This window comes from Scardinius erythrophthalmus (genome assembly GCF_964197995.2).
Source record: "Scardinius erythrophthalmus genome assembly, chromosome: 1".
NCBI lineage: Eukaryota > Metazoa > Chordata > Actinopteri > Cypriniformes > Leuciscidae > Scardinius > Scardinius erythrophthalmus.
The window spans coordinates 74,391,009-74,412,940 of NC_138221.1; the positions used below are offsets into that span (position 1 = coordinate 74,391,009).

Below are 21,932 nucleotides of genomic sequence, written 5' to 3' on the forward strand. Positions count from 1 at the left end.
TACACCTGGCCACTTCATGCGTTTTCTCAGATCGGATAGCTATCCGATTGTGAAAAGACCAGGTGTAAATGCCCTCCGAAACGCATTCGAGACGGATTTGAATCCGATCGCTCAAACCACTTCAGGAGGTGGTCTGGGCCGCATTCCAGACGAAACTGGACAAGTGTAAATGCATCTGGTCTTTGAAACCACGTATTTAAATTGTACTCCTCCCAAAAATGCTAAAAAATAAATGTGTGAGAGTGTGTTATAGGCTATATGTAATGTAATAGCCAGATATGACGACGCTACTGGAACACGCGCGTCACCGCAGATGAGCAACTGAGGATCTATTCATCAAGCCAACGTGCAAACTATCGCAAATCAAAGTGAAAGTAAGTCACAGACGCTTAACACACAAACATCATCATTAAAACTAAAGAAACGAAATGATCTTACCAGGGCTGTTGCCGCTCTCTCTTATTGCGATCTTTGATTTTGAAATTTTAGCTGATGATCAATAAAATGCAGCTCATATCTGTTGCTTTCGGTGACGTGAACTCCATTAAATCTGCATATAGCGCGGGAATTGAAGATCGGATTTAAATCCGTTTTGCATAAACACATTTATGTGACCAGGTGTAAATGGAATCGTTTTGGTAAATCAGATAGCTATCCAATCTGATAAAACGCATGAAGTGACCAGGTGTTAACAGCCCCATAGTGTTAGACAGAACGCCTTCCAGACCGGCGAAATAAAGTGAAACTGGATATGAAAGCCTGGAATCACTTTGTTCATGAATTGCAGTTAAGTGCAAGATATGCAGCACCAATCTATCACATACATAGCCTAGCATTATAATGAGAACACGATTCTCAGGACTCGGGTTTGATCTTCCTCTGTTTTCTTCCTCTTTTGTGTTTGTGTCTGTCTTTTCCATCTTTTCCAAATGCATTTGCGCACAGCTGTTCGTGTTTCGTAATCAATGCATCTGCTCGTTTGTGCTACACTGTCTCCCCTTATTGCTTGATTTCTCAGCTACATTTATGATTTCTTTCCCTTTGTTCTCTGCCAGTATGTTCTGTACCTTTTGCTGGTCACTGGATGTTTTTTTCCTTGTTTAGTAGTTTTATTTGGTTGTTTTCTTTTATCTAACATATTTTTCTCTGCCCGGTTGTGTTGCGGTTCCCTGTTCCTCTCCAGCATTCACTGGTCTTGGACTATTCTATCACTGCTGATCATTAGGACTGTTACTGATACTGGAGTTTGGATTTCCCTGGGTTACCGTTTGCCTTTCTGGACTGATTTTCTGCTGTGAACTACTGCCTGTTTCTGATTGTGAGTTGGGATGTCCCTGTTGGTTCTGTTTGCTTCTCGCCTAATTATCCTGCTTATCTGATACGGATTCTCACCTCACGATTGGGATTTGATTATCCTGGACTCTGATCCCTGCCTGCCTGCCTGACTATTCTCTTCGCTGCTGTTTATCTGTTCAGGAGCCATGCAGCTTCAACTGTGTATTACTGTTTCAATAAACTGAAATTAAGCGTTCTTTTGCTTTTGGGTCCTCCTTCCTCAAAATCTCACACTGATTGGAATAGAATGTTGTAAATTCTCTGTGCTGTAGTTTTTCAGTGCACTGTTAAAGAGCGCGTCCACAACATCAGACTAGCGCGGTCAAGTTCATGTACGTATTTGTGTCTTTTTGTTCAGATGCAAGTTGTAAAATTACTTTATGTTGTCTATATCTGATTCATATCAAATAAGATGCGTTTGGTTGAGTTTAAAAACTACTTAGCAAAACAGTAAACAATATATTTTTTTGTGTGAATCCGTACTTGAATCCGTGGCGGAAGTAGTCCCACACACAGACACTCTGTAGTTTTTATTTATTTTTATTAACTCGCTTGTGCCATCAAGCTGTTGTATAAACGCAATATCACACTCATTAATATTTCCAAATCACAGCTATGATGGTATAGAACCATATCACATGGACACTTGGTGATATTATTCATCCAATGGCAATTTCAGCTCTGCTCATCTAATAAGCATTTATTTATTTACTAATAGAAATATTTCAAGAAATCATGGTCTTAAATCATGTCAGGCACTTAGTGCCATTTTTACAAGTAATGCCAAGCTAATAAAAATGAGTACTAAAGCATTTACCAGCACTGGTCCCTCTGTTGACTAGCAGGTCAGTGGCCACATCCAGGCCCAGTCGAACCCTGGCCACCCGCTGCAGGTGCTCTATAGAGGCGGTGTGTGAAGACACAGAGTCAGAGCCAGCGAACTCCCGCAGAAAGTGTGTTTCCTCCTGCAAACAGGCCTGCTGCTCCGCCACTGAGTGCCACTGTGTCCGATCATACATCGAGTCCTGCAGACACAGTAGAAACTTACTGTACTTTTAACCAAACTTTAAATATATACAGTACCATATATGCGTTCATATATTCAATACTCATTCTTAAGAAATAAAAAATTATACATCAATTATATATATTATATATTATATCAAGTGGCCCTAATACCTGTGAACTTACATGATAACTGGATGTGTACATGGTATGTAACTACAGTGTAAGTACACATTGGTACAAAGTATCTACAGCAGTAATATTTGTGTAACTACACATATGTAACAACCCACGGAATGGTATGTGTAAGTACAAATGTGTAACAGGACATTGGTAACAACACTTTTTTCACTTCAGTAAGTACACGTGTAACAGGAATTATGTACCTACATTGTGTAACAACAATATGTATTTACACAAGCTGTTCCACTTGCACATGCAGTATTAAATACTGCAGGTACCAGTTTGGATATAAATGTATTTAATTTCCAACCATGTCAGTATGTTAAAAGCAGATTTACTTTCACAGTGGCAGAGTTTTTCTATTTTTATTTTAGGCAGTCTAAAGGACCTTGTGCAGTTCTAGTGTTAATCCAACTGCAGGTACACTGAAGTTTTACTTCAGAATCTGTTACACTGTTGAGTGCAATGTGTATTAATATACATTGTTTAGCTTTACTGCCTTTTTCTCTTTTTTCAGTCATCTATACTTTATTTACTGAGAAGTGATCAAGGTTTAATTCTTGGGCATTTCACCCATGCAATTGTTAAACTACTTTTAAGTGTACAGTTCCTGTGGAATTAACATGTAACATTTCACAATTTAAGTGGGAAGTTCCTATGAAATTATCATGTAACAACACTGATGGTACACAACAATTACCTTAACAATTACATTTTATATTAAGTAGACAGTTCCTGAAGAGTTACCATGTAAGTACACCGGTATCACAAGGTGAAACTTTTGCTGTAATTCAACATTAGTCCCACCAGTCATAAAAACTTGGTATACACAAAGGAATCATCATGTTCCCTTTCATGTCGGTCACTCCAACGTTTGTCGGATGGATCCGACAGAAATGGGATTTTCGCAGAGAGACCAATCTACTTCAAGAGAAACAAAATGAGCCAATGCACATTGTCATGCGATAATTGTGCCAGCTGCTTCTATCACGCAGTACGGGTATATAATGAGCAGAAGGTGCAACTCATCTTTGTATTTCGCTTCGGAGCCGAGCTGATTCACGTTCTGTTCCAGCAGTCTTACTTCTAAAGAAGAGACAACTTTGAGTGTTCTTTTTGGAAGAAGTCCCCACCTTCATGTTGCGTGGCGTGCTACAGCAGGATCACCACAGAAGAAAAAAAAAAAAAACAGCTCTGAGCGTGGCGGTTCGGTTGAGTGCCTCAGCGGATTGCACTGTTTCCCGCTGTTGGCTACGGACATCCCCCTGTGCACTTCAGCACTAGAGAGAGCACATTTTCCTAAAAGAGCTTACACGAGTGTGACATTACACTCATGAGTTTCTGGATGCGGTCGTTCCCTGTTCTCGTGTGATGGCCACGATCACTGTCTCACATGCCTGGGCTTAAGCATGCTGAAATTGCGTTCGTGGGCAATTCATGTTTTCTCAGGAGAACAAGACCACGTCGGCACGTTGTTCGTCTTCCCTTTTTCGCAAGGGCTTGAGCGTTCAACGTGCCGTATGCCATCGAGCTGCCGGTGTGCGGGTTGTCACGGCAACTCAGCGCGTCGTGCGGCCCTCTAGATGTGCAGTTGAGACTCGAGTGCCTCATATGAGGTGGAGTCCCTTTGACTATTCCCCGATCTAGTTCCTCTTCTGGTGGCCAACAGAAAAGGGCTACTACGGCTAATAGCACTGGTGATCTGAGGATTACAGTGAGCGTTCCCTCATTAAACCACCTCCTAGGGCCCCTTACTCCTCTAGCGCATCGCAAGCATGTTGACTGTGTTTGTGGGTGATTCATGTCCTCTCAGGAGAACATGGCCACGGGCATGAGCGTTCAGCGTACCGTGTGCCGTTGAGTTTTACATCCTCGTTCACGGTCTCGCATGCCTGGCAGTTTACGGATGGGATTGCTAGTCCTTCTCATGGGGGACCTAGCGTTTAATTCGGGGCTCCAGTTGAGGAGCGCTGCATCGGAGAGAGGGCTGTTATGCTGAGCTTCCCATTAGAGTGGTGTGTGCTCATGCTGAGTCAGATTCAGACTTGACAGCCATGCTTTCCCAGGCTGCTCTGGGGGTAGTAACTAAAACTGAGTAAATCACCTTGCCCGTCTCCGTGCTGTTTTCCTGTATGTGCATGAAGAACTTTGGCAGTATGGAAGCATATTGGCGCCAATATGGCAAGCCAAACATGCCTAAATCTGCAGAATTTTCTTTTTTCTCTCACTATCCCGGTGGTGGGGTGGCAGTGCTACGCGCAGGCCACCTCTACCCTGCATGTGATGGCCACCCTGAAACTATCTAAGGCCAAAACCCTCATAATGCAGGAGGGTAGTTCTGATGTTGACTGAGATTAATTCAAAGCGTTGGCTCTCAGCCAGACGATGTCCACCCTGGTGTTACACAAATGTTACAGCTGTAGATACAATGTACCAATGTGTACTTACACTGTAGTAACATACCATGTACACATCTGGTTACCAAGTTCAAAGGTATTAAGGCCACTTAATATAAAGTGGGACCAAAAAACATTTTCCTAATTGGTAAATATTTTACACCACTGCATCCCACGCTTTACACCACTGCATCCCACGCTTAACACCACTGCATCCCACACTTTACACCACTGCATCCCACGCTTTACACCACTGCATCCCACTCTTTACACCACTGCATCCCACTCTTTACACCACTGCATCCCACTCTTTACACCACTGCATCCCACGCTTTACACCACTGCATCCCACGCTTTACACCACTGCATCCCACGCTTTACACCACTGCATCCCATGCTTTACTCCACTGCATCCCACGCTTTACTCCACTACATCCCATGCTTTACTCCACTGCATCCCACGCTTAACACCACCGCATCCCGCGCTTTACACCACTGCATCCCACGCTTTACACCACTGCATCCAACACTTTACACCACTGCATCCCACGCTCTACACCAATTCATCCCACGCTTTACACCACTGCATCCCACGCTTTACACCACTGCATCCCGCGCTTTACACCACTGCATCCCACGCTTTACACCACCGCATCCCACGCTTTACTCCACTGCATCCCACGCTTTACACCACTGCATCCCACGCTCTACACCACTGCATCCCGCGCTTTACACCACTGCATCCCGCGCTTTACACCACTGCATCCACGCTTTACACCACTGCATCCCACGCTTAACACCACTGCATCCCACGCTCTACACCACTGCATCCCGCGCTTTACACCACTGCATCCCACGCTCTACACCACTGCATCCACGCTTTACACCACTGCATCCCACGCTCTACACCACTGCATCCACGCTTTACACCACTGCATCCACGCTTTACACCACTGCATCCCACGCTTTACACCACTGCATCCAACGCTCTACACCACTGCATCCACGCTTTACACCACTGCATCCCACGCTTTACACCACTGCATCCCACGCTCTACACCAATTCATCCTACGCTTTACTCCACTGCATCTCACGCTTTACACCACTGCATCCCACGCTTTACACCACTGCATCCCGCGCTTTACACCACTGCATCCCACGCTCTACACCACTGCATCCACGCTTTACACCACTGCATCCCACGCTTTACACCACTGCATCCCACGCTTTACACCACTGCATCCCACGCTTTACACCACTGCACCCCACGCTTTACACCACTGCATCCCACGCTTTACACCACTGCATCCACGCTTTACACCACTGCATCCCACGTATAATTTAAGGTAAGATTGTTTTGGCTTTATAGCGGTTCTTTAATAAAGTTATTTTCCAACTAAAGTTAGTTTTGATTGATTCGCTTCCGTCGCAACGATCATTTGTTATTAAATTAGGGGCCGCTAAGACGACACCATTCTCTCTACACTAACTTTAGGCGCGATCCTGTGAGAAACGCTGATGGCGTTCATATGCGCATTACGAATTGCTTCTATAGTTATGTGCGTTTCAATATATGTGTGCAGGTTTGTAATTCCCTACAAACCAAGCCTAAACAAATGACTGGTGTTTCCTTATAGGTTTGATTAAGAATTTTATTTTATTTTATCAATTCGGGGTAGATACGCAAATTGAGTTTTCCCGACGACGCTTTATCTGTAGAGTGGTAAAGGGATCCTCCATAGGGAGAGACTAGTTGGCACTTCAGCACTGCATTGACATCGGGTCCAGGCGAAGGTCCTTCGTCAGATCTGGATACAGCCTGGATCCGGCAGGCTGCGGAAAGACCTCGGGATAAGCAAAGACACTAAAATTAGCGTAGATGCCATTCTTCTCATGATGTAACGAGTACATCAGGGTTTATGGGAAGTGTTCCCGGTTCCAGCTGACCTAATCTATGCAGCCTAACATTGAATTATAGAAGTCTATAATGTATTATGTGAATGCTAGGTCAAAGAGATGTGTCTTTAATCTAGCTTTGAACTGACAGAGTGTGTCTGCTTCCCGGACAATGTTAGGAAGACTGTTCCAAAATTTTGGTGCTAAATAGGAAAAGGATCTACCGCCAGCAGTCGATTTTGATATTCTAGGTATTATCAACTGGCCGGAATTTTGAGATCGCAATAGACGTGAAGGACTATAATGCGTTAAGAGCTCGCTCAAGTACTGCGGAGCTAAACCATTTAGTGCTTTGTAAGTAATCAGCAATATTTTAAAATTGATGCGATGTTTAATAGGGAGCCAATGCAGTTTTGACAGAACCGGGCTAATATGGTCATACTTCCTGGTTCTGGTAAGAACTCGAGCTGCTGCGTTTTGAACTAGCTGTAGTTTGTTTATTAAGCGTGCAGGGCAACCACCCAGTAGAGCATTACAATAATCTAGCCTTGATGTCATGAACGCATGAACCAATTGTTCCGCATTTGTCAATGAGAGCATATGACATAATTTAGATATATTTTTAAGATGGAAAAATGCGGTTTTACAGATACTAGACACGTGACTTTCAAATGAAAGATTGGTATCAAAGAGCACACCCAGGTTCCTAACCGACGACGAAGACTTAACAGAGCAGCCATCGAGTGTTAGACAGTATTCTAGGTTATTACGTGAGGACGTTTTTTGTCCAATAATTAGAATCTCTGTTTTTTCAGAATTTAGAAGTAGGAAATTACGAGTCATCCAATTTTTTATATCAGCTATGCATTCTGTTAATTTAGTGAATTGGTAAGTTTCGTTAGGTTTTGAAGAAATATAGAGCTGAGTATCGTCAGCATAACAGTGGAAGCTAATTCCATGTTTCCTAATGATATCTCCTAATGGTAGCATGTACAGAGTGAATAGCAGCGGTCCTAGTACTGAGCCTTGTGGTACACCATACTGAACTTGTGATCGATGAGACATCTCTTCATTTACTGCTACAAATTGATAACAGTCAGATAAGTATGATTTAAACCATGCTAGTGCAATTCCACTAATGCCAACGTAGTTTTCTAGTCTATTTAAAAGAACGTTGTGGTCAATGGTGTCAAACGCAGCTCTAAGATCGAGTAACACTAATAGAGAGATACAACCACGATCGGATGATAAGAGCAAATCATTTGTGACTCTAACGAGAGCTGTCTCAGTACTATGGTACGGTCTAAATCCGGACTGAAAATCCTCGCAGATATCATTTCTTTCTAAAAAGGAACACAGTTGTGAAGATACTGCCTTTTCTAGTATCTTTGACAGAAAAGGTAGATTCAAGATCAGCCTGTAATTGACTAATTCTGTAGGATCAAGTTGCGTTTTTTTAACAAGCGGTTTAATCATAGCCAGCTTAAAGTTTTTTGGTACGTATCCTAGAGACAAAGACGAATTAATGATATTAAGAAGAGGATCTATGACCTCTGGAAGCATCTCTTTCAGTAGCTTAGTCGGTATAGGGTCTAACATACATGTTGTCGATTTAGATGATTTAACGAGTTTAGTAAATTCTTCCTCTCCTATAGCAACGAATGAATCAAATTTTTCCCCAGGGAGACTACAATGCACTGCCTGATGCGATACTGTAGTAGACGGTTGCATAGTTATAATTTTGTCCCTGATATTATCAATCTTAAAAGTGAAGAAGTTCATAAAGTCATTACTGCTGTGCTGCTTGGAAACTTCTGTGTTTGAAGCTTTCTTTTTAACAGTTGACGTGGAATATTTAGTAGTGATGAAATTTCACGAATGGACTTAATGCACAGGTGGCAACCTATCAGGGTACCACGCTGGAGTTCACTGAGCTCCCGAGAGCGACCCATTCTCTCACAGATGTTTGTAGAAGCATCTGCATGCCTAGGTGCTTGATTTGTACAACTGTGGCGATGGAAGTGATTGGAACACCTGCATTAAATTATTTGAAGGTGTGTCCCAATGCTTTTGGCAATATAGTATTTTCAAAGATCAAGATCAAGAAAGGCACAATATGTAAGATTTTTGTATTCAAATATCCAAAAACCACTTGCACAGTGTTATACTTTTCATGTCATGTTTCATGGGACTTTTTCATTATGACATTTCGGAGTTTACGCACAGCACTGACATACTTAATCAAATTCTATGACAAGTGTCCAAACTACCATGACACGTAGGGGAATACATGTGACGCAGATATTATAAAACCATTTGAATTATTTATTACATCAGTAGTTGAGTACTTGAGTTGTTTTTAAAATAATCACGAGTCCTTTTTGTCGAGTCCGAGTCAAGTCTTAAGTAATTTCAGGTCGAGTCCGTATCAAGTCGGAAGTCTATTAAAATGCGACTCGAGTCCAAGTCTCTACCTTGAGTGCCCATCTCTGCTTCATACCACATTCATGTTAAAAAACATGAATGCATTCACTCATATTGCTCATATACACTCAATGCATAAACTATATTTCCCCATAAATATTAGATCCATAAGCATGACAACAAGTTCCATGATTCCACGCTCATTCACTTAGGCGTTATCAATCTATGCCTTTGTTATTGTTTTGAATAGGTCAGCGACCCCTAGTGGTGAAAAACTACATATTGTGCCTTTAAGGGATACAATTATAGTACTACAGGGGGACTACAAAAGTCCTACCTCTCACTGTTAAGCCTCGGTCTGAAACAACGTGGGAATGTCACATAGAGAGGGTAAAAGCAATACGTGGTCTTAGGAATGCTTTGCTTTAAGTGCCAGAGGACTATAGTGACCCTAAAATGAAAAGTGAAGCCAAGCCGCTGGCAAATGAAAGGCACAGCTTTGAATTTATTATTTGAATTTATTTTAATTCCTTTGGAATTAAAATAGCCCCACATAGAGTACTTTCCATAAGATCATCTCTCAATGCAAATCAAACCAGCTATTAGGCTAACTGAAATAAAAATCATGCCAATCTCTAGGTATGGTGAAGGCTATGTGATTATGTGGGGCTATTTTAATTCCAAAGGCCAAGGGAACTTTATAAGGATGCATAGTATCCTGGATCCATGAAGTAACTGGCCTTTAAAAAAAAAAATCTGCCTGCCTCTATGGGAATTTAACATAGGGGTGTCCAGACTTATGCACCCTGTATTTTAAGGAAGAACATGTATTTATTTACGATACATTATTCATTCACAAAGAAAATTGATGTCATTAAAGGTTGGATTTTTCCTTTTTTTATTTTTTTTATTAAGACATTAAGTTCAATTTCCAAAGATGATTTTTTATTCCTCTTTTTAGTCAACTTTAGCATGGGTGTCTAAATTTATGCATAGCACTGTAAATGCAGTGGACTTCTTTCACAAGTTGAAGATACTTAAAGAGAGATCATTCTAAAGAGAACAACTAGAGCACTTCAGAAGGATTGAAGGAACTTTCCCCAATTGTGAAATTGCACTCAGGATCCTATTGACCATCCCAGTAATGGTGGCATCAGGAAAGCAATTTTTTTAGAATCTGAAACCAATTCAAATTTGGGCACCTTGTAGCAACAATGACATCCGGCCAGCTGCTTTTCAAATTAAGTGAATCATGAGGGTGTCGAACACATCTTCTTTTTCCTTAGGAAGACAGCTCTGGCTATTATTATTCCCTACGGGGTAATTCACCAGCGCCAGGGTGGCTGGAATCCCCCCCAGTTCAGCGTGAACTCCCCGTGACTTTATAGACTCGTGACATTCCAACGCACACACACAAACACACTCTGGACTTTGAAACAGAAACCCACTACAGAAAAGGACTTTTACCCATAAAGTCACTCTTAAATGTACTAAATATATCCCTTTTTGTGTTAATAGGTGTGTGTAAACCATACGAAAGCATATATGTCCTATTGTAACATTAATAGAACTGCAAATGCCTATACTAATGCATAATAATGTATCTTTGCATTGCTACAACGTCTATATTCTATTTTTGATATCTCTGTAATCCTCTCCATCTAACAGAGTTGAATTCCGATAGCAGAATGCAGTGATGTGCATTGTTTTATACATTTCATATGTCTGGAGCAAATCTTCTCAAGTTAAATTCCCTCATGACTCATTCCAGTGGGCGTCGTCCACCGGACAAAGGAACCTTTTTCTTTCGAAATGCTCTAAGATGATTCGTCCCCCACGAAAAAGGGGACGTGGGACACTGCTCACGGGACACTGATAAAAGTCCAAACTTTCAGTTTCTTCTCTCTCTGCCACCTCTCTCTCGCTCTGACCCTCTTCTCCTCCACGTGCAACGCTTCTCCTCCCAACGCAACCAGCTGGACAGGCCTTGCCTTGGCCTCTGGGACGCATACCCCGCATCATGTAGGAGCTGCCCTGCCGTCCTTGGCAACTAAGTTACTCGCCTTTCCCCTCCACAAGGGAAATGATCTGAACTTTCTCGGTAACATTAAATTCAAGTGAGCCTTTACATCGTCTTGCGAAACGACACCGGAAGACGACGCCAGGCGCAAACCAGCCGGACACGTGCACACGCGCGTCCCCCTTTTCCAGCATCCCACTGAAAGAGTACAAAATCTTGCAAATATTTGATCTCTCTAAAAGCTGTTTTCAGGTGTCTAGCTCTTAGGTCTGTGAATTAAGTTACCCTCTTACTTACTCTCTCTCTCTCCCTATTTTCTCTCTTTCATTTCATTCACTCTGATCACGTCATTCCTTTTTTTCTTGTTTGTTTAAATGTTTGTTTGTTTTATTGTTTGCATTTTTACGTACGTTTATATTTGTAGCTCATATAATCTCTCTAGTTTTACATTTATTAAAATCCATTTATACTTTAACTGTCTCTGTGTTTGAAAACCCACCTTATGAAGTCAATGAAATCAAAATATTTTTTTAAGCTACAGGCTCGATATTATAGACTACCTTGAGTAGTTTTAATTCATAAACTCAGAAAGTTTGATGTTTGTGGCCAGAAGATAAACTTTCTTGGAGTTTGTAAACAGGGATACTCCTTCTTAACTGTGATAGTCTTACATTTATTCGCTGGACGAATGACTGATGACGAGACCAGTTACAGAACGAGGTATTTCCGATAATTGATAAAGTAAATGTATATGCGAATTATGAATTATGACCATGAGTTATGATTATTAATATTTCTAAAATATCCTTGGGCTAATTCGCACTGACCCAGAGTAATTTACGCTACAACCTCTTAGTCACAGGACAGACTATGAGGACTCTTCCTTAACAAGGATTAGGACCTCTTTAATTGTAATGACACATCTTAAAAATGATCTAAAATCTGAATAAAATATAGCATATAAACCTGAATTTATCAATTGCAACATACTGTCAGTCATACTTAAAGTTATATAAGTTCGTAGAGCTTTATTCAGTCCATTTTAAATTCTAATTTTGGCAGCCTCTAAAATGGGTCAAAACACTTTTTGCAAAATTTTCTACAAAATGAAAAACAAATGAGATCACACAGTTTATCTTTCGTATGCATGTGAAAGTTGCGTTTGTTAAGATAGTGGTTCGTTTTTGTTTCCACAAAGGCAGATGACCTTGCACGTCAAGTTTGCAAAGGGTCTTGCACAAAAGTTATACCATCAAAAATATTTCATATTTTTGACGAAAATGAGAGTGGTGCTTGTAATGGCAAAACTCAACTGTCAGTTGCTAGGGTGTTCTGAGTAGTTGCTATGCAGTTTCTAGGGTTTTCTGTTACTAGGGTATTGCTAAGCGGTTTGTAGTTGTCACAGATGGTCAGCTATGGAGTTTTTATAGATTTCTTAACATGTTATTAGCATGTAGATATTCACTGCTAGCATGTGTAGCATGTTGGAAGTATTGTTCTCTTACGAGAGGTTCTCTCGTATTGCGTAAGTTGCTTACGCATCGGGAAAGTCTTCTTTCTTCGAGATCTGAAGCCAAAAATTATCCTTAATTTTGTATTCATTGTCAACGCAGTGCGGCAGCCGGCAGACCTAGGCAGGCTGTATAAGCGTGCTCATTGGCTGCTCGGCGGCAACTGCTTAAGCCTATCAGTGAGCACTCTGAAACGTGGCCTCCAATGAGGGAGCTTTGCGCCCTCCACACCCTTCTAACCGTCAGAATGGGTGTGGCCAGTGTGTATATAACCAGTGCTCACAGGCTAAATATCTGATTTTCTTGTCTTCAGCGAAGCTCTTCGCATCGCTGGATCTTGAGAGCCGCCGCCGTTGAAACCAGCGACCAGCAAGCCTAGGACAGCGCCTGAAGAAGCCGGCCGCCTTCAGCCATCCGTGCCTGCTACGCTATCCGGCGACATATCCTTTTATTACTGCTGTGTGTGCTCGCCCTGCGACACACACTATCTCTCACTGTTCTAAAAGAGCACGAGGCGTTTTTGTCAAAACGCTCCCCGCCCCTCTCAGCAACGGAGACCGCCACCTCTTCTGCGCTCTCTGCCTGGGCCGCGAGCACACCGCCACCGCACTCTCTACGGGCGGCTGCCCCGAGTGCCGACCCTGATATGACTGATATGACTGAGGAGCTCGCCGGAACCTCTCCCTCGAGCTTCTTTCTCGCTCTCTCTGCCCCCCCCCCCCCCCCGGCCGCTCAACCGCCGGCTCTAGCCCGCGCCGCCACGTCAGGGGATGAGGCGAATGAGATAGACACCCTCCCTCTGTTCGAGCCGCGCTACTGCGCTGCTCACAAGGGATGGCAGAAGTGGACGGTCTCGGAGCGAGCTTCCTCTCCCTCTGTTCGAGCCACGCAAACTGCGCCATTCTTATACATAAACTCTTCATCTTATACATAAATGATATATGTAAGGTCTCAAAAATACTGCAATATTTTCTGTTTGCTGACGATACAAATATTTTGTGTACTGGGGAAAACCTGCAACAGCTTATGGAGGACATCACCTCAGAACTGATCAAAGTAAAGAAATGGTGTGACTTAAATAAACTGTCTTTGAATTTGGATAAAACTAAATTTATGTTGTTTGGGAAGCGTAAGGGGAACAGCGATGTAAAAATGGTCATAGATGGTATAAATATAGATAGAGTAAAAGAAATGAAGTTTCTGGGGGTGATGATCGACCACAGGATCAGCTGGAAGCCACACATTCATCATGTTCAGTCTAAATTATCCAGAAGTATCTCCATCCTTGGTAAAGCCAAACAGTTCTTGAATATAAAAGCATTACATATATTATACTTTTCACTAATTCTGCCTTATTTAAATTACTGCGTGGAAGTCTGGGGCAACACCTACAAATCCTCACTTCGACCGTTGTGCACACTCCAGAAAAGAGCCATCCGGATAATACATAAGGCAGGTTTCCAGGATCACACTAATGATTTATTCAGAAACTCCTGCCTACTAAAACTTTCAGATCTGGTAGAATTTCAAACAGCTCAGTTAATGTTTAAAGGCAGTAACAAACAACTACCAGATAATATACAGAAACTTTTTACGGATAGGAAAGGGGGTTATGATTACAGGGGAAGGTGCAACTTCAGGATAAAGAGTGTTCGAACAACCATGAAGAGGATGTGCACTTCAGTCTGTGGTGTTAGGGTTTGGAATAAACTCAGCCAAGAACTGAAGCAATGTCCAAGCATGAGTTTGTTTAAAAAGAGGTTTAGACTGATGATTTTTGTGAAGTACCGAGATGAAAGCCAGAGGTGAATCGATGTCTCGTACGATGTATGTGGGTATGGTAGGGGGATGTGAATAAGGATTTGAAGTCAAGGCTCTAGAATTTACTACAAGAATAATATTAGATTACTTCTCTATTGATATACGGTTATATTCATTTTCTTTTCTTTTCTTTTTTTATTTTTTTTTAATTTTTTTATTTTTTCCCGTTGATTAGAAGACTTTGGAAACAGGATGATTATAGCAAATGTAAGTTTTGAATACTGGAGAAGGGGTAGGATTAAATAAGTTTTTGCTTCTTCCAACCCCTTTTCAGACATGTTAAAGAGTGTTAGTGTATATGTGTTTGTGTTTATATGTATGCATTTGTGTATATATGTAAGCGTTTGTATATGTAGGTATGTTTATGTACCTGTATATGTGTGTTTGTATATGGGTATGTATGTATGCACGTATGTGGGGGTAGGTGTGGATATATATATATATGTAGGTACATATGGATATGGATGTGGGTTTCTATGCACATATGTGTGTATGTGCTCAATTTCTTGTGTGAGTAAAAGACTGGCTATATATGATAGAAACAAAGTGTATGAACTTGTTAACATGTCTGAAATTAATCTAATAAATACAAAATACAAAATACAATTCACAAGGGATGGCAGAAGTGGACGGTCTCGGAGCGAGCTTCCTCTCCCTCTGTTCGAGCCGCGCAAACTGCGCCGCTCACAAGGGATGGCAGAAGTGGACGGTCTCGGAGCGAGCTTCCTCTCCCTCTGTTCGAGCCACGCAAACTGCGCCGCTCACAAGGGATGGCAGAAACGGACGGTCCTGGAGCTCTCTTTACGTTACAAGAAAGCTACTCCGTCCTCGCGCGGACCTACCTCAATTTCTCACACATTTTGAGTTAAGGCGACTGGAATTGTTCATATTGCAGTATACGAGCCTGTTATAAATACACGCACGCCTGCAACAAAGCATGCTCGCTTTAACCTAATGCTAATGTGTTCTCCCCTGTGGCTCAGTGGCAGAATCTTAGGTTTTGGCGCCAGAGACCCGGGTTCGATCCCGGCTCTCGCGGCAGATAAAAATTTATGCTGTTTGCTTCTCCAAGCTCGCGGCCAGTTTTTGTTACATACAGAAAGCGAACCCGCACTTCCCCTTGTTGGGCCGCGCAGATTGCGCCGTTCACAAGGGATGACAGAGCGGACGGTCACGAGCAACGTTCAGCGCGCCTCACTCCCCGGCGAAAAGAGGAGAGAGAGTGTTTTCGTCCCGCTGTGGCCGGACAAACGCCAATTCTCAAACATTTCTCAGTCCCCTCTTAAGTTCAGGCGGCTGGAAATATTACTATTGCAGTAAACGAGCCTGTTTTTAATACACGCACGACTGCAAACAAGCTAACCGAAAGCTAATGTGTTCTCCCCTGTAGCCCAGTGGCAGAATCATAGGCTGTAACGCTAGAGACCTGTGTTCGAGCCCAGCTCTCGCGGCAGAGAAATTTTGTTACTGTTCGCTTCTCCGAGCTCGCGGCCAGCTTTTCTTACATACAGAAAGCGAACCCGCCTCTCGCACCACATGGTGCTCGATTAACATGAGCGTCTTTACACGAGGGAAGAAAAGACGGTTAAGTCCCGCTGCGGCTGTACCACCGTAAAAGCTTCATGCTCTGTCAGTCCCCGTTTCCACGGCTACTGCAGATGTTTACCTCGCAGCCAACTAACCGGTATATCTACCCGCTCGCCTGCGCGCAACCACCGTTCTCACGGAGACCCAGAGAAATCTCAAATGAGCATAATGTCCGGTTGCACGGCTCACGCCGTATGTGTTTCAAATACAGTGAATGTGCCCACGTTTCCGTGTTCACCCCTGCACACAAGCACTATAAATCCCGTGTCTCTCACAGAGCCCACTCTCATAAAGTAGGCAGAAGCCGCTCGAGTGTTAAAAGTAGGTCACGTGTCCACCTCACCGTGCCCACACCTACTCATTGCCCGCTCTGTCACACGGCCTCTCACGACCGGTCATGTTTTAAATGTAAATCCTGAGCGCTCACACATACTAACGAACACTTCGCCTCCGACCCCGCCCTCACGCGTCGCGCCTCACACTATATGTTCCCCGTCCAAAGCCACCGGGACACTGTGTGTTAAACGGCCAGCTATCGCTGTGTGCGATCTGCCGTATCTAAGCACCGAGAGCGCACGCGCTGCGCCCGCCCCTCCGTTTCGAGCTCTCGAGCCTGCGATGCGCGGCAATCAGAGCCCGGAGGCCATTCTGCCCCTGGCTGCACACGCAAGAGCGTGGTAAGCTCTTCCAGGCGCATCAGAATGGGTGCTAAGCACAGTAAAACTAGGCTATACTCTGCAGTTCGCTCGCCGTCCCCCGCGCTTTCGGGCGCGTACCGAGACGAGAGTGAATGGGGAAGTAGCACATCTACTTCGAGCAGTAATAGCCACACTTCTGTGCAAAGGGAACCGGTTTCCCCTTCTATGAGCGAGTCGGGCTTTTACAGCCGTTATTTCCTCGTTCCCAAGAAGGACGGAGCTCTCAGACCAATTTTGGATCTGAGACGTTTGAACAAGGCTCTTATGAGAAGACCGTTCAAAATGCTCACAACCAGACAAATTCTCGCGCAAATTCGCCCGAGGGACTGGTTTATACCTCTCGATCTAAAAGACGCGTACTTTCAGATCCAGATAATACCCCGTCACAGGCCATTCTTGAGATTCGACTTCGACGGTCAGGTATATCAGTACACCGTCCTGCCTTTCGGCCTGTCATTGGCACCCCGTACATTTATGAAGTGCATGGACACGGCTCTCCCTCCCCTGAGGGGTCGGGGAATGCGAATTCTGAACTACTTGGACGATTGGCTGATTCCAGCACAGTCAGAGGCCAAACTCATCGCCCACAGAACAGTGCTTCTAAGCCACCTGGACAGCCTGGGGCTTACGGTCAACTGGACCAAGAGCTCGCTAGTGCCCAGTCAATCAACCTCTTTTCTGGGTTTGGATCTGGACACTGTGGCAATGTCGGCCCGCCTGTCGACACAGCGTGTGCGCTGCATTCGACGCCTGGCCGCGTCCTTCCGGCCGGGCAGCACCGCACCTCTCAAAACATTTCAGAGGTTGCTGGGTTGTATGGCCTCAGCTGCAGCAGTGCTTCAGCTGGGTCTCTTACGAATGCGCCCGCTACAACGCTGGCTGAATGCCCGAGTGCCTCACAGAGCCTGGGATTCCGGCGGCATCCGAATCAGAGTGACTCAAAGCTGCGTTTCAGCACTGAAGCCCTGGTTAGCGGCTGACCGGTACCAGCGGGGAGTGACAATGGGAGCCATCTCACACCACAAAGTTATCTCGACGGACGCTTCCACCTCAGGTTGGGGCGCTCTTTTCGAGGGCAAACCGTTTTTTGGCCTGTGGTCAGACCAGGAAAAATGCTTCCACATAAACTGTTTGGAGATGATAGCGGTCGAGAACGCGCTCAAGCGCTTCCTCCCATTCATACAGGATCACCATGTGCTAGCTCGGACAACATGTCCGTGGTATCCTATGTGAACCGACAGGGCGGTGTCAGATCCAGGAATCTGTGCAAGCTGACAGAACGCCTTCTCGTGTGGGCTTACCGCTCGTTGCGCTCGCTGAGAGCCGCGCACGTGCCGGGCCACCTGAATGTCGGTCCAGACAGACTGTCCAGGGACAACATTCCCCCGGGAGAATGGTCCCTGCACCCCCAGACAGTCCAGTTTCTCTGGCGCCTATTCGGCAGAGCGGAGATCGACCTCTTTGCGTCGAAAGACAACGCTCACTGCCCGAAATTTTTCTCGAAAAGCGAGGACGCGCTGTCCCAGACATGGCCCAGCCTCCCGCTGTATGCTTTTCTTCCGATCTCCCTGTTGCCACAGGTCATTTCGAGGATCAGAGAAACGCACCACTCAGTGCTTCTTATAGCCCCGCGTTGGGAGAACCAAACTTGGTACCCAGAGCTAGTGAGGCTGTCGCACTCATCCCCATGGCCGATCCCGGTGAGAAAGGATCTCCTCTCCCAAGCCGGTGGATCGATCTGGCATCCCCATCCAGAGTGATGGTCTCTGCATGCATGGGTGATCAACGGATACCCGTTGACCTGCCAGAAGGGGTCGTGAACACGATCACACAGTCTAGAGCCCCCTCTACGAGACGGCTCTACGCGTCTAAATGGTCGGTGTTTTCTAAATGGTGCGCTACTAAGAGCTTGGATCCACACGCATGTGGGGTCCCGCGGGTGCTCTCCTTCCTACAAGAGCTGTTGGAAAAGGGCAGGTCCCCTTCCACGCTCAAAGTGTATGTGGCGGCTATTGCAGCGTTCGCTGAGACGATGCGCGGCCGGGCAATAGGAAGGAACGAGCTCATTATCCGCTTCCTCAGAGGAGCTAGACGGATGAATCCCCCGCTACCCCCCTCGGTTCCTATTTGGGATCTGTCCTTGGTCCTGGAGGCCCTGAAGGCTTTTCCTTTGAACCACTCAAATCCGTGGATTTAAAGTACCTGTCGCTTAAAACCGTTTTTCTGATAGCTCTGTCTTCAGTTAAACGTGTGGGGGATTTGCACACGCTATCTGTTAGCCCTGCATATCTTGAGTTTGGACCGAACGACTCGAAAGTCATTCTCAGACCGAGACACGGTTACATCCCCAAAGCGATTGGAACCCCTTTTAGGGCACAAGTCATTTCCGTTTCGGCTCTGCCAGCATCCGATAATGGAGACAGTGATAACCTCCTATGCCCTGTCCGGGCGCTGAGAGTTAACATCACGCGCTCCGCCGCTTTCAGGCGTTCAGAGCAGCTCTTTGTTTCCTTCGGCGGACGCAGCTAGGGTCTCGCCGCCTCGAAACAGAGCTTGTCCAGGTGGATAGTGGACGCGATTGCAGCAGCTTATGCCTCCAAACACCTGCAGTGCCCTCTGGGTATCAGAGCCCACTCTACTAGAGGCATGGCCTCTTCTTCGTGGGCCTGGTCCAGCGGAATTTCTATCCACGATATTTGTATGGCGGCGGGCTGGGCCTCCCCATCAACATTCATGAGGTTTTATAACCTGGAAGTTCCCGCCTTACAGGCAAAATTACTGTCAGTATAAGTGACATATATGCTCTGCCCAGTCTCTCATGTGCAGACTACGTTCACATGCTGGCGATATTTCTGGTATGGTACTTAGGGTGAAGTGTTTTATACTCAGACCGGCTGGACCGCTCTGTTTCTCATTCCCCTTTACGCGCGCTTTTACCGGTGCTGGCCCGCGCTGCTGGCCGCCCATATTCCACTCTGTGGCGCGGGGGTTTATTCTCTTCATGAAAGACCGACTATGTCGCTCTTTTCTTACCCTAATAAGTGTACTGTGTGGGCTCGCTCTGCCGGCCCTACTGTTTTGCACTGTTATATGCTTATAGACCGGCCGCGCCGCTCTATTTTATATACTGAGTGAAGTGCTTTGTACTGTGTTGGCCCGTCGCTCCGACCGGCCACCTATTCCAGCAGAATGTTTTCCCCGGTCTCCCTGGGATTCATAGGCTGGATGCTCGGCGCACACGGCGTTGACAAAGGGTTCCCGATGCGTAAGCAACTTATGCAATACGAGAGAACCTCTCATAAGAGAACATACTCGGTTACCTAATGTAACCTCGGTTCTCTCTAGAAGAGGGAACGAGTATTGCGTAACCTGTCGTGTCGCGCCACGAGCTTTTGCGCTTCAGACTGCGAAAACCAGATATTTAGCCTGTGAGCACTGGTTATATACACACTGGCCACACCCATTCTGACGGTTAGAAGGGTGTGGAGGGCGCGAGGCCACGTTTCAGAGCGCTCACTGATAGGCTTAAGCAGTTGCCGCCGAGCAGCCAATGAGCACGCTTATACAGCCTGCCTAGGTCTGCCGACTGCCGCACTGCGTTGACAATGAATACAAAATTAAGGATAATTTTTGGCTTCAGATCTCGAAGAAAGAAGACTTTCCCGATGCGTAAGCAACTTACGCAATTCTCGTTCCCTCTTCTAGAGAGAACCGAGGTTACATTAGGTAACCGAGTACGTTTGCTTGCATGAGTCAAAAGATCCAACCCCCCATCTCTATACAATGTTCTGATGTAGAGATATAGGTCTTGCTAAACGGTTGTTAGGGTACTCAGAGTTGGTTGCTAGGGAGTGGCTTGGCAGCTGCCAGTGATGATACACTAAAGGCTGCTCGTCAGTATGAATGATATAAACCAACCTGAGTGCCTCTATGACAGGGGTGCCCAATCCTGCTCCTGCCGATCTAATGTCCTGTACAGTTCATCTCCAACCCTAATCAAACACACTTGCCTTTAATTTTCAAGTGATCCTGAAGACGTTAATTGTGTTTGATTAGGGTTGGAGATGAACTGTGCAGGACAGTCGATCGGCAGGAGCAGGATTGGGTTCCCCTGCTCTATGAGATTCAGATCTGAAGATATCCCACTTTGGATTTGGGTTGCTAGTAGGGCTGGGTGATATGGAGCAAAAAATATATCTCGATATATTTTGCTATATCTCGATATACGATATATATCTCGATATCTTTACAGGAAAAATAACCCCGCAAAACTACTGCATAAACAAATATGTGACCGATCACGGAAAGTAGGGACACAAGTCGGTTCTGGGGCATTTTGAGTTATTCACAGATTCTGAAAGTGTAGTATCCAAGCTTTCCAACGATGTGTAACACGTGGAGATCTGATAATATTTGGAGAAGTTGTGGCCATTTGAAGGTAGGCACTCAAAAAAGCTCAAAGTGGAGAAAACAGCCTCTGAAGATTATTCAGTTCTCACCTCTCTCTCCTGCTGGGAGTGACAATAGAGGCTCATTTACATCTCATTTAGATAAGCCATACCCCCTGTAAAGCTCCCCCCTGCACGCCGGCTTATTCAGTATGGAAATACACACCAACAATGACACGCCCCTTCTACGTGCTAGAATCTCCGAAAAACAAGCCGATTTCAAACTCAAAATGTACGCTTTTAAATATACCAATACTGCTATCTCAAACATGCAGAGGCTTCTTCGTGATGTCAACTAACAGATTCTGCAAAAAAACGAAAATCACCAATTTTGAAAAAAAAACCCAGATTCTTTCTCATTTTGCTCGAAAGCTGTGCTGCCGACTTGTGTCCCTGGTTTATGTAACGGGTCACATATGCCAAATACCACAGTCTTTTTTATTGAAGTGCAAAGAGGTAGGCAGTTCGTGTAGGAACAAGTGCTTTGCGACATTTTTTAAAAAACAAATCCCTGTAAACAAAAATAATAATTTAACTGTAAAATAAAGAAATAATACATATTGCCTTCTTTTCATTCAAAAATAAAACAACTCAACTCAAGCTCATC

At 44.7% G+C, this 21,932-nt stretch overlaps 1 protein-coding gene across 1 annotated transcript in view; it reads right to left on the bottom strand.

Moving 5' to 3' along the window:
- LOC308696626 (E3 ubiquitin-protein ligase rnf213-alpha-like) overlaps positions 1–21,932 on the bottom strand; it is a gene marked incomplete at its 5' end in the record, with an annotated part of 167,762 nt that overhangs the window by 58,105 nt on the left and 87,725 nt on the right. The window contains one exon of the mRNA XM_081375488.1: positions 2,153–2,360. Coding sequence (XP_081231614.1) covers positions 2,153–2,360 — 208 coding nt within the window. The remainder of the gene's footprint in view (positions 1–2,152; positions 2,361–21,932) is intronic.